The following is an 11,752-nucleotide window of genomic DNA, read 5'->3' as shown; positions in this document are numbered from 1 at the left end:
GCACCTAAGGTAAGGTAGTGAGGGGCATGATGTTTTCTTATGATTGAAACAGTGATTAGGAGGATAACAGCAGCAGTAATTCACAATGCCAAAATCAATAACAATTAGATACGAGATTTCAAATGTATTTGTATAGCACATTTCAGCAGCAAGGCGGTACGACAGGAAGGAATAAACAGAACATTAACAATGTTGTCAGGACACATGACGGATGTGCGACTTCAGATAAATGTTCTAGGGACTTTATATATATATATATATATAGCCTGGCCTGGTGCATCTGGGCCTCTATTGCTCTGGTGCTCAAGGCCTGGTCCTGTGATCAGAGCTTCAGTGTTGTCCTTCAGTCCTGCCCTCTCTAGCCATTGGTAGGATTTGGTCATATCAGCCGCTTCAGCTATCCGTCGGTCTCATGTACCGCAGACAGATAGCTGGCAATGGATTTGAGTAATTATATATAGTGTCATTAATAATAATAATAATACATTTCTTCATCCAAACTTATCAAAATGTCATATGTCCTGATCTGAAAAGAGCCCATATTTATAAGTCCAGTAGATGGCACTAAAGCCCTCAGAAGGATACAGCTTTTAGCTTGTGGGGAGTTTTCCTCTGATAATTTAATGCACTATTAAAACAGAAGGGTTTACCACACATTTTAGAAGAAAACACTCACTAAATCACGACGCCTTATAGAAAGTTTATCATGCAATTCATGGCCCCTCACTCATATGAGTTCTCGTGTGATAAGCCAAAGCACTACTTTTTCTGAAAGATTTCTCACACAACTTACATGGATACGGCTTCTCACCTGTATGGGTTCTCATGTGCTCAGCCAAGGCACTTTGCTTGGCAAAACCTCTTCCACAAGTCTGACAAGAGAAAGGCTTCTCACCTGTGTGAGTTCTTACATGAATAGTCAACTGCCCACCATATCGGAAAGTGTTACCACAAAAGTTACATGAGTATGGCTTCTCACCAGTGTGAGATCTCATGTGCACTGTTAGGTTAGACTGCTGAGTGAAATCTTTTCCACAGGTCAGGCATGAGAAAGGCTTCTCACCTGTGTGGGTTCTAAAGTGACGAGCCAACTCGTTAGGCTGTCTGAAAGATTTATCACACAGGTCACAGGGATGTGGTTTCTCATTAGTGTGAGTTCTCAGATGTTTAGCTCTATTACTATGGTTAGTAAAAGATTTACCACAAAATGTACAAATATACGGCTTCTCCCCTGTGTGCGTTCTCATGTGGTCCGTCAAGTACTTACGCTTTGTGAAACATTTACCACATACTTCACACGACGACAATTCTGCTTCATGTCTCTTTACTTTTGAACTGTTCACATTGTCCTGGTGATCTTTGGTGTGCTGATGTCTTTTCTCTGGCTCCAGATTGTTATCTCCACTTGATCCCAAGTCTTTCTGGTTGCGTCCTTCCTGATGTTCGCTCTCAGCCTCGGGGCAGTTTGCAGAGAGAAGTTGGTTCTGGTTTGGTTCTGGTTCAGTGTTGTAGTTTTCCTCACAAGGAGGAATCACAGTACAGATGTGAGTCTCCTGCTTCACTGTAGGCTGATCTTCCTCCTGACCACTGCAGAGATCTTCTTGTTTCAGTTTAATCTGTACAGATTCTGGTTTCTCCTCTTTTATCGGCTCAGATTCTGCTTCCTCTTTTGTCGCCACCATCTGCAGCAGTTCTGGTCCACTGTGGAATATTTCCTCAGAAGCAGAAGTCACCACAGAGGTGCTGGTCTCCTGCTTCACTGAAAGCTGCCCTTCCTCCTGAAAGACCAACACTTCAACCCGTTCTTCTTTAACTGCTCGAGGTTCTGGTTCGTCATACGTCTCAGTCATCTGCTGGGGTTCTAGTTCCTCCTGTTCCTCTTTCACTTCGATTTCCTTTGCTGTCTCAATGGTGACGTTCTTTTCAGTCATGAAAACATGATCAGCCACAACCTCCCATGTAGTAACGGACATGATGCTGTGGAAGAACTGGGGAATGAAGGACAGCAGAAGGTTAGAGGTTGTGAAACTTAGCAAAGATATGGAGCAGAGAACCATCACTGGACTCATTCACATGGGTTTCAGAGCTTAACTGGAGCTGCTGTTAGCTCTTAATTGGTTCTAAAGACAACCACTTTACTTTGGGCCAAATCAGAGCCACAAAGTTACCTGATGTTGAACCTTTTTTTATTATAAAAGACAAGATGAAACACCAAACTAAACTCCAGCACCCGTATTCACAAAGAATCCTCAGACTAAAAGTAGCTCTTAGTGACGTTATTTTAGGAAAAATATTAGAATTTCCCAAATTCTAAGATTTTTCACCACATCTTTTTTTCTTACCGATATAAAATCTTACCTCGGTAAGATAAAAGTTACTAATAAACCACCCTAGGTCTTCAGAGAGCCCCTTAAGTGAAACATGTCAGAAGTAAAGAGGAGGACCTTTAGCGAGTGTCTGAAGCTTTGTAGCATTCTCAGAATTCTGACTCTCCGTAGAGGTTTGTGTTTAGGACTACACAAAGATTTAAAGGTCAGCTGGAGGATTAAAATCCACTTTTTCACTGAAACTGTCCCAAAACTAAAAAAAAATTCAGTGTCAGTTGTTAGTAAAAGCTAATTAGCAACCAAAGTTGTAAATTTGTGGTTTTATTGACTGATATGAACATAGATTCATTCACTCTATCAACCATTAAACTTTCAGAATAACTTTTTATTTTCCTGTATGTATTTTTTTTCTCCTATAAAATAAGAAAAAAGTTTGGGCTGGGCCCTACTGGTTCTGTAGGCCTGGAGCAGTAATACTGTTAATAATGTTGTTAACTAGAGACGTGCTGTTTTAATGAAGGTTGAGATAAGATGTAGCAAAAAAAAAGGAGAGAATTCAGTCTTAAAACATCAAGAAGAGAAGCAGAGGCGACGTGATGAGATGACCCTGACTGGAGAGCAGAGGATGGGGGCGTCCATGTTCCACCTTCAGGGCTTAGATAAATCCTCTGAAATAAAATATAACATTGTGAGGGAGATCAGTCTGAATCATGTTCATGTTGGTGGACGTGAGGAAGATCCCTGTATCAATACATGATACATCAGAGTATGACTCTGATTTATTAATGCCAATATGTGTCCTTAATTTCCAGAGTAAACAAACACGCAGTTTTATGTTTTAAGGTAATTTGTATTTACTAATAATGTAACTATGGTGCTGTCATCTAGGCCAGGTTTGAGTTTAATCTGGTTAAATAAAGGCTGCATTAAAGAAAAATGTCTCTGGCTGAAACAAACAGCTCAGTGCGATCTTTCTCCATTAAACGGCGAAGCAGACAGCGATCATGATAATTCATAAAACCATCGGGTAGTTAACGAGTCGCTCAGACCAGCGTCCAGTTAACATACCTGGAGGTTCTGACCCGGTTCGGGTTCTCCAGCTGCTATCCAGCAGTCTGAGCTGATGCTCGGTCTCTTCCTCCTCCTGGACGATGGTTCTGAATATTTCTTCAGCAGTTAGTCGCTCTCTGGTGATGAAGCGAAGATATTGTTGCTGCAGACGCTGAAATATTCAGTTTACAGCAAAAACAGACTTCTGACCGACGATGAACAAGCAAACCTGGAAGCTAACGCTGCTAGCACCTCGTTGTTTACTTCCGCCGGAAGTCTCCCACCAACATTTACGTCATTTCCTCTTTCTTCTGCGGCAGCTTTGTTGCGTTACTGCTGGTGTCTGGATAATCTGGATAATCTCTTTCAGCTTCTTATTCAATAAATTTAAAAAATAGGTTCCAATGAGGCAGAACAGAAATTAAGACCCCAAAATAAAAGCATTTAATCCAATACTTTAGTGCTGTTATCTTATTATTCCTGATGTAATTTTATCATCTTAAATATCATGTTAGCGTTGAATCAACGGAAATAAAGGTTCAGGACCTTCCGTGCTTAGTCATTGACACAATTTGTTTCACTTACTGAACGAAGTTACTGAAAGAAATGGACTTTTTAATATTTATTAAACATCTTATGAGAACAGTTCCACACACTGACAGCCAGCAGGATTCTCCATGATGAAGACGCTTACTGATCAATTTAAAATGGGTTCTTCTCCTGCAGGGATCACCTAATTATTGGGGTTTTAGTCTAACCAAATTATCTCATACTGTACAAGTGAAAAAATGTTTCCGACAAATTATCCTGTTTTGTCTACAGTTTCTGCCTCAATACTTACTATGGTAAACATTTAATAAAATATAGGTTTGGAAGACAAATCCCAAATAACAAAACTAAAACAAAGAATAAATCCAGCAAAGAACAAGATCATGTAATGCAAGGCATTTTATTTCTATTGCACCATTCATAAACAAGGACATTTAAAGTGCTTTAATAAAGACATTAAAATAGCAAAAACCTTTAAGCTTTGATTAAAAATAGTGCTCAACATGTCAAACACTTGAAAGCATCACATAAAAAAGAGACAAAAGTTAAAATGCTTGGATCATTTTTCAGGCAAGATTTGGATCAAAAGATGAGGAGCAATGAGACTAAATGTTTAGTTCTGGTCCAGGAAACACAGAGTAAGCAGGTCTATGAAGATCAAAACCCACACAGCAATTTATAAACCAGCAGCAGAATTTATAAATATAAATATTATTTATCAAACGGGGAGCCAGAGCAGTGATTTCAGAACTGGTTCTGATACGACCCACCGTCCTGGTTCTGCTCGGGACACTGGCAGAAGCATTATGTGTGAAGTGGAACTGCCTGATTGACTTGTTTTAGTTTCTCTACAATGAGCTGACCTACTAGGACAAAAGCATCAGCAGTTGTTGTCTTTTTGTGAACAAAAATTAACCATGGTGAAGTTTTTATGATGGCAATAAGCTGCTCTAAAGCAAACTTTGTGGTTGTTCAATTTTACGTCCAAATGAAAAATGAAAACAGAGGTTTCCTGCAAAACAGTAAATCAGCAGTGTAAAAAAAAAAAAAAATACAAACAAGTATGACTTAAAACATTCAAGATGTTTTTTTTTTATCTTAACACCAATAATGGTTAATAGACTGAATCTATTTTGCACTTTTCTAGACATTTTGACCCATCAAAGCCCTTTACAGTACAGCCAAGATTCCCATTAGACGGCTGGCCTTCCTTCATTTGGTGGTTCGGGTGTTAGCCAGCAAAGTCAATACTTTTCTAAAACGTGCCACACAAACATATCATGCACTCTTAGTTACAAACAACTGTATTATAATTCTCAATTAAAGTTTTTATCAAACGGGGGATTCTGTCAAGCCTGGCAACAGACGCTGTGCCTTGTCAACAGGCAAATTGACATGTGGCAGGAGGTAGCTGGAATCAAACCCACAACTTTTGGAATCCCACTGATCAACAAGACGACTTATTTCCTGTGTTAAATTTAGCTAAATTTTTGATAAGAACATCAAAGTCAGCACTGATCTCACTACTATCCAGCTCTTCCCTATGATTTTGTGTAACAATTAAGGGGATATAATACGTTTTTGAGATATACCATACATACATACATACATACATACATACATACATACATACATACATACATACATACATACATACATACATACATACATACATACATAACATTCATGCATTTAATTCTAATAGGAATGGACTGACAAGGATTGGATCCCAGGTCTGATAAGGTAAAAAAAAAAAGAAAAAAAAAAAGGAGTTCAACATCTACAAAGAGCAAATTGTGTTATTTGTCCAGTAGCTGTCACTGTGACTTCAACAACAGAGAAGTTGGAATTTTCCTTTCTGTTCTTCCTTTTCACATTGAAATCATCTAGTTGTGGTCTATATAAAGTGGAAGTGCAACGCTTTAGTCTGAATTCTTGGTTATTGTCCCCCCAGAGCCCCTCTTCTGAAGTGCGTCTGAAAAACTTGTTTTGGTGCCGTCTCTTTAAATCTAAAGGAGGCACTTCATACGCCGCCCCCCTCCAGGTCGCAGAGTGTTCCACTTCACCCCGTTCGGCCATTTTTGCAGTCTGTTGGGGGATGGTGTGATAAATTGTGTAGGTTAATACACCCAACGACAAACATTTTGACTTACCCACTTGTAGCTTTGCTATCCTTGAACTTGGGCTACAGAATCACAGCTAAAAATAAAGTTAGTGGATTTGCAAAATCGTTTAGTTTGAGGTCCAGAACCTGTGTCGCAAGTGTTCAAAAAGCAGAACAGAGAACAGAAACCAGAACAGATTTTAAAAAATTGAATATAAAGATACATACATAGCTCCTGGACAGACTACATTACATTTTTCTGCATTCCGAGAGACTCCAAGTACACAACAAAACGTACAACTATAGACACTAATCTGATCTCCATGCTTTGCTTTGCAAAAGAGAAATAGCCTTTTTTAGTTGATTTAAATCAGTCAGTGAATCGTGGCTTCTTCCCCGTATGGGTTCTCATGTGCACCGTCAAGTTAGACTGCTGGATGAAACCTTTCCCACAGGTTAGACATGAGAAAGGTTTCTCGCCTGTATGCGTTCTAAGATGGCGAGTCAAACCACTGGGCTGGATGAATGATTTATCACACAGCTCACAATAATAGGGCTTCTCACCTGTATGAGTTCTCATGTGAACGGTCAAGTTAGACTGCTGGGTGAAATCTTTTCCACAAGTCAGACATGAGAAAGGTTTCTCACCTGTGTGCGTTCTTAAGTGATGAGCCAAGTGATTGGGTTGAGTGAAGGACTTATCACACAGTTCACAAGGATAAGGCTTTACACCCGTGTGAGTTCTGGTGTGTCTAGCTCTAGTACTATGGTCAATAAAAGCTTTACCACAAAATGTACAAGAATACGGCTTCTCCCCTGTGTGTGTTCTCATGTGGACAGTAACGTACTTACGCTTAGCAAAACATTTGCCACATACTTCACAGCAGGGTAAATTTGCTTTACTCTTTTTTACTTTTGAGTTTTCCACATTGTCTCTGTGGTTTATGCAGTCCTGATGTCTCCTCTCGGGCTCCAGACCTTCATCTCCACTGGATCCCAAGTCTTTCTGACGGCGTCCTTGCTGATGTTGGTTCTCAGCGTCAGGGCAGTGTGAAGAGAGGAGCTGGTCCACGTTTGGGTCCAGATCATGGCTGTCTTGTTGTTCACAAACAGGAGCCCTTATAAAGATGTCAGTGTCCTGGTTAATGACAAGCTGCTCTGCATCCTGATTACTGCAGAGATCCTCATGTTCCTCTTTAATACGTACAGACTCAGGTTCCTCCTTTGTTTCCATCATCTGCTGCAGTTCTGGCCCATTGTGGAATACTTCCTGATAAGCAGGACTCACCATAAAGCTGTTGGTCTCCTGCTTCACTAAAAGCCGCCCTTCATCCTGAACAATTAACTGTTCCACGTGTTCTTCTTTGATGGGTTGAGATTCTGGATCCTCTGTCGTGTCAGCCCTCTGCTGTGGTTCTGGTTCCTGTTTTATTATAACTGGACCGGGTATCTTGTGGTTAACAGCCGAGTTCTTGTCTTCAGTTATGAGAAAACGATCATCAAGAACCTTCCAAGTAGTAACCGACATGATGCTGTGAAGGCCTGAGGGATTCAAGACAGGGAGAACATTAAGGATCACATTTTGTGTTCAAATGTATTTAAGGAGATTGTAGAAGCCAATATGTGTAAAGTCTATATAAGACAGGAAATTATGTGTATATGGGTGTGTGTTTCACCGAAAAAGGCAAATCGGCTTTCACTGCTTGGCCGGGAAACGCTGTCACCACACAGCTGGGCGTTTTAATATCTTTCGTTTTATAAGCAAGCAAAGGTGGGAATAAATCGGCTTTTAACTGCAGGAACTACTGGACAAATAAGACAATTTAAAAACTTTTAAATCCCTACAGAGATCTTTATAAAAAAGGTGACATGGAAATGATTTCAACTCCAATTTACCTGAAAATTGAGCATACTTTAATATTTATTTCAGGTATAAGGGGCTTTTGGGTGATGCGCATATGCTGCAGACTGATTTATGTGGATCTGCATTTTATATTCACACCATTTGTTATAATGTCGGGTTCTAGAGCAATAAAACCTACAGATATTCAAACTATGAAAACATCAATAAATTATTATTGATGTTTCCATTGTTCTTGAAAGCAGAAAAACCTTGGTAGGTTTTTGTTGGTATCATTTGTACCACATGTAGCCTAAATCTTAACTTCCAGTCAGACGGTTTTCCAGATAAACTCAACTTATCGCTGGTTTTACTAACTAGGATCAAATTGGGATGAAATTAGCTTTGGATCTAATGGTCTGTATATTTTGTGGAAATACAAATGACCGTCAGCTTCTTGTTAACAATGTTTTCCTGTTGGGAGAGTAGACTGAGGCACTGAGACGGTCAATGCAGAAGCTAACAAGTCTTTACTGTCACTGTTCACTAAAGACGGTTTTCTCACCTCCAAACTTGTTTTCCTGGGAGGAAGAGCTGGCAGCAGCCAAGTCTCCAATAAATGTCCAGTACTCTCTGTATGAAGTATTCCTGTCCTTCCCTAAGAAGGAAACTGGTTGCTTCTCATGCTCGGAGAGTTAGCTTTTCAGGTAGCATCTCATCTCCCTCAGGCTGTTGTTGCGACACAAACAGAGATAAACAACTGTTAAAGGCAGGAGGCATCAGAGTTTATCAGAAGACATGATGGAAAACAACGTTCTGCAAAGAGAAGTGCACAGCTTCTATCATTTTTCTTTACCATCCTGGCAGTGAGTCAAGGGACGCCTTATCTCCACCTTTTCAGACTCCTGCCTTTATTAACGTTAATTTCTTTTCTGTGCAATCGAGCCATGAGGAAACAACATGAAACATGACACTGTTGCAGGCACGCCTCCCACAGCAAGGGAACACTGCTTCCCACAGGCAATCACCCTCATCTTGCGTTGTTTGTTGGAGCGTTATTGGGGAGCAAACGCTCATCATCCTCTGCAGAGCAGAGGACCCGACTGGGTTTGGAGAACTGCCGCCTGGATCAAAGCTAAGTCTGCAGTCTATCTCCTGCGTAACCAGACGCCGGAGTAAAGAATCTATCTATGCCGAAACCAGCCTTGTGACTGCGGCTAGGCCATGCTGAGAGGAAAAGCTGATCTGAAATTACCCACTGCAACCGGTTCACGAGAGCAGCTACGCCAGGGAAGCTGGGTAGAGGCCCCGGAGCTTTCTAACAGCCGCAGTTAGGCGCAGAGCCGCATGCTAACCATCACCCAACCAGCCTTCACTCTCCCTAATTCAACTGCTGTTAGAAAAATGTAAATGTAATCATTTTATTTTTATCAAGCTACAGGCATTTGGTTTGTTTTAAGAGTTTGCTTTCAGGAAGGTTCTGTTGTTTTTAACCTTACATAAGGGAGAGCAAAAGGTTTTCCCAGATAAGGAATGTCTCCTTTATCCAACTTTGCATGAAGCTGGTGATTTAATTATCACCCACAATGAAACTTGCTCCCTTCTTTGTTTTCCAACCCCCATGTTGTAAACTCAAGACTGTGATTAAATCCTCCTGACCCCATGTGATGTGTGACAATAAAGACAAGTGGACAGAGGCAGTCCGGGGCAGTCGAACTCAAGCTTGTGAGTTCGTCTGCCCTCTTCCTTGTGAAGAGTAAAAAACTTGCGTTTGTGTTTGGTTTTCTTTCCAGGATAAAGAGGTTATTAAACTTAACTCTATCAACTGCCAACTGGATGCCCAAAGTGAACCGAGCTCACACAGAGGCACCGATTGGCAGAGAAATAAACAGGGAAAGTTAAATGGTTTATTTAGAAGTTTACTTAATGCGTTTTCACAGTGTTTAAAACACGTGAAGCTAAGAGACATAGCTCCCACTATCTTCTTCTAAACCTCGCCATGCTGATGTAATTCGAGTGTGTTTTCAGGGTTACAACAAATATTAACTCTACAAGGGTTTTAGACATCAATGGGATATTAATGTTTGTGTTCTCCGGACCCGTCATTACGACCAAATGGAACTATGAAGTCAGAGAAAACTTTAGTTTATTTTTTTAAGTTTGCAAATTGCACTTTCATACTCTTTAGATTTTTTCTATTAGATACAAAGAAACAATGTTAATAAGGTTATTCTTTGTTGTAAGAATGTCTATATTTCTGTTTTATATAATAGTAATAAGGATACAGTGTTATGCTGAGGTGTAGCCTACTTGCATTATAAGCACACCTAACACATTTTTTATAAGTCTTGAAAGAATTGTGTGGACAAATCATACTATTTACAGTCACAGTGAACAGAGGGGTTGTTTTTGTGTGTGTGTGTGTGTGTGGGGGGGGGGGGGGCGGGACAAAACTTATTGAGAAGCAGTTTATGTAGATTTGCTCTTAAATGTTTATTAGATAATCTAAGAATTCATTCATAGATTAAGTTTGTAGTCGATCTTCTATTGATTCTACTTTCCTTTTTAAGTTTTCTTATGTTCTGTTCAAGTTCAACACTTTGATTTGTCTTGTTACTGAAACAAATAAAGAAACAAACACTCGGAGCTGCTCATCAGAAGCTAAAATACTCTGGGGAAGCGCGACCATTTCTTCCTGCAAGGCCACTTATCTAGCCTTTGTTTCCGTTATTTATATAATATTTCCGTTTCCTCTGTGTTAAAATGGCTTCAATAGAAGCAAAACACACAAACTGCAAAAACAACATAAGTAACCGAGCTGTGAACAAACACGTCCTGCTTCCTCCGCGGCATCAACTAGTTCCTGATCATATTCTCTGTTTTGCAGCATTAGTTCATCCAGACCAGCGTCCAGTTAACATACCTGGAGGTTCTGACCCGGTTCGGGTTCTCCAGCTGCTATCCAGCAGTCTGAGCTGATGCTCGGTCTCTTCCTCCTCCTGGACGATGGTTCTGAATATTTATTCAGCAGTTAATCGCTCTCTGGTGATGAAGCGAAGATATTGTTGCTGCAGACGCTGAAATATTCAGTTTACAGCAAAAACAGACTTCTGACCGACGATGAACAAGCAAACCTGGAAGCTAACGCTGCTAGCACCTCGTTGTTTACTTCCACCGGAAGTGTCACACGGAGATTTACATCCCTCATGAATAGTTGAGGCCATTTAGGTTCCGCCTCCAGCGACAAACGTTTGTTTTTCTGCAGTTAATTTAGCTGCTGTTTCACACCCGATTTAATGTCTGAATGAACTATATAGGGTCTAAGAAATAATCGAGGTTAGAAACAGATAATTATGTGGAACTTCTACGGATTACCTTATCACAATTATAAAATGAATATCATTATCTGATATTGTTGTTTCCTTATTCAGTAACTCTGGGAAGTAAGTTATTATTGTTTAGAATTCCATCCACAGATATATACTACAAATGGATTTTCATAAATAATATAATCGCTGCAATATGCTGGATGTATGCAATAAACATAGACAGCAGGGAACTTTAATGTAACCAAAACAAAAATCGAAATAACATTAACAGTCAGTCTTAAAAAGATAAAGAACAAAGTATATGAAGTATGATCCTACCATACACTTGTCCTGAAAGACATTTGCATATAAGAATTATCAGAGCTCATCACACCTTGATACTCCAAGCAGTTTTTAAAAAAAATCTACAACAATAACAATTGGCTTTTAGTCAGTGTACAATTTCTCAATCTTTCAGTAATCCAAAGTGGAAGAGTTCGTTAATAAACTGTTTAATTCTAAATGTTTATTCAAGTCATCTTTAAAACAGCATTACACAACAGAGTACATAAAG

General features: G+C 39.8%; 2 protein-coding genes across 4 annotated transcripts; both read right to left on the bottom strand.

Annotated features, from left to right (window-relative positions):
* Window positions 1–256: 256 nt before the first annotated feature.
* LOC105922771 (zinc finger protein OZF-like) lies at window positions 257–3,672 on the bottom strand. Of its 2 annotated transcripts, XM_036131947.1 has the most exons (3): window positions 3,607–3,647; window positions 3,396–3,514; window positions 257–1,988 (listed from the first exon to the last, which is right to left on the bottom strand). In XM_036131947.1, exon 3 carries the CDS (start codon window positions 1,971–1,973, stop codon window positions 714–716), a length of 1,260 nt encoding a protein of 419 aa, XP_035987840.1. In that variant the 5' UTR covers window positions 1,974–1,988; window positions 3,396–3,514; window positions 3,607–3,647; the 3' UTR covers window positions 257–713. The 2 variants fall into 2 exon arrangements, with proteins under 2 accessions (XP_035987840.1, XP_035987839.1); XM_036131946.1 differs by having other exon boundaries at window positions 3,396–3,672.
* Window positions 3,673–4,322: 650 nt separating this feature from the next.
* On the bottom strand, window positions 4,323–11,051 carry LOC110367772 (zinc finger and SCAN domain-containing protein 2-like). 2 transcript variants are annotated; one of them, XM_036131955.1, is made up of 3 exons: window positions 10,794–11,051; window positions 8,436–8,599; window positions 4,323–7,572 (listed from the first exon to the last, which is right to left on the bottom strand). In XM_036131955.1, the coding sequence occupies exon 3, from the start codon at window positions 7,556–7,558 to the stop codon at window positions 6,401–6,403; it is 1,158 nt and encodes a 385-aa protein (XP_035987848.1). In that variant the 5' UTR covers window positions 7,559–7,572; window positions 8,436–8,599; window positions 10,794–11,051; the 3' UTR covers window positions 4,323–6,400. The 2 variants fall into 2 exon arrangements, with proteins under 2 accessions (XP_035987848.1, XP_035987850.1); XM_036131957.1 differs by lacking the exon at window positions 8,436–8,599.
* Between the last annotated feature and the right edge of the window lie 701 nt (window positions 11,052–11,752).

The sequence above is a fragment of the Fundulus heteroclitus genome, unplaced genomic scaffold (genome assembly GCF_011125445.2).
Source record: "Fundulus heteroclitus isolate FHET01 unplaced genomic scaffold, MU-UCD_Fhet_4.1 scaffold_46, whole genome shotgun sequence".
In the NCBI taxonomy this organism is placed as follows: domain Eukaryota; kingdom Metazoa; phylum Chordata; class Actinopteri; order Cyprinodontiformes; family Fundulidae; genus Fundulus; species Fundulus heteroclitus.
The sequence above is the reverse complement of the archived record's forward strand: the minus strand, read 5'-3'. Positions and strand labels throughout refer to the sequence as shown.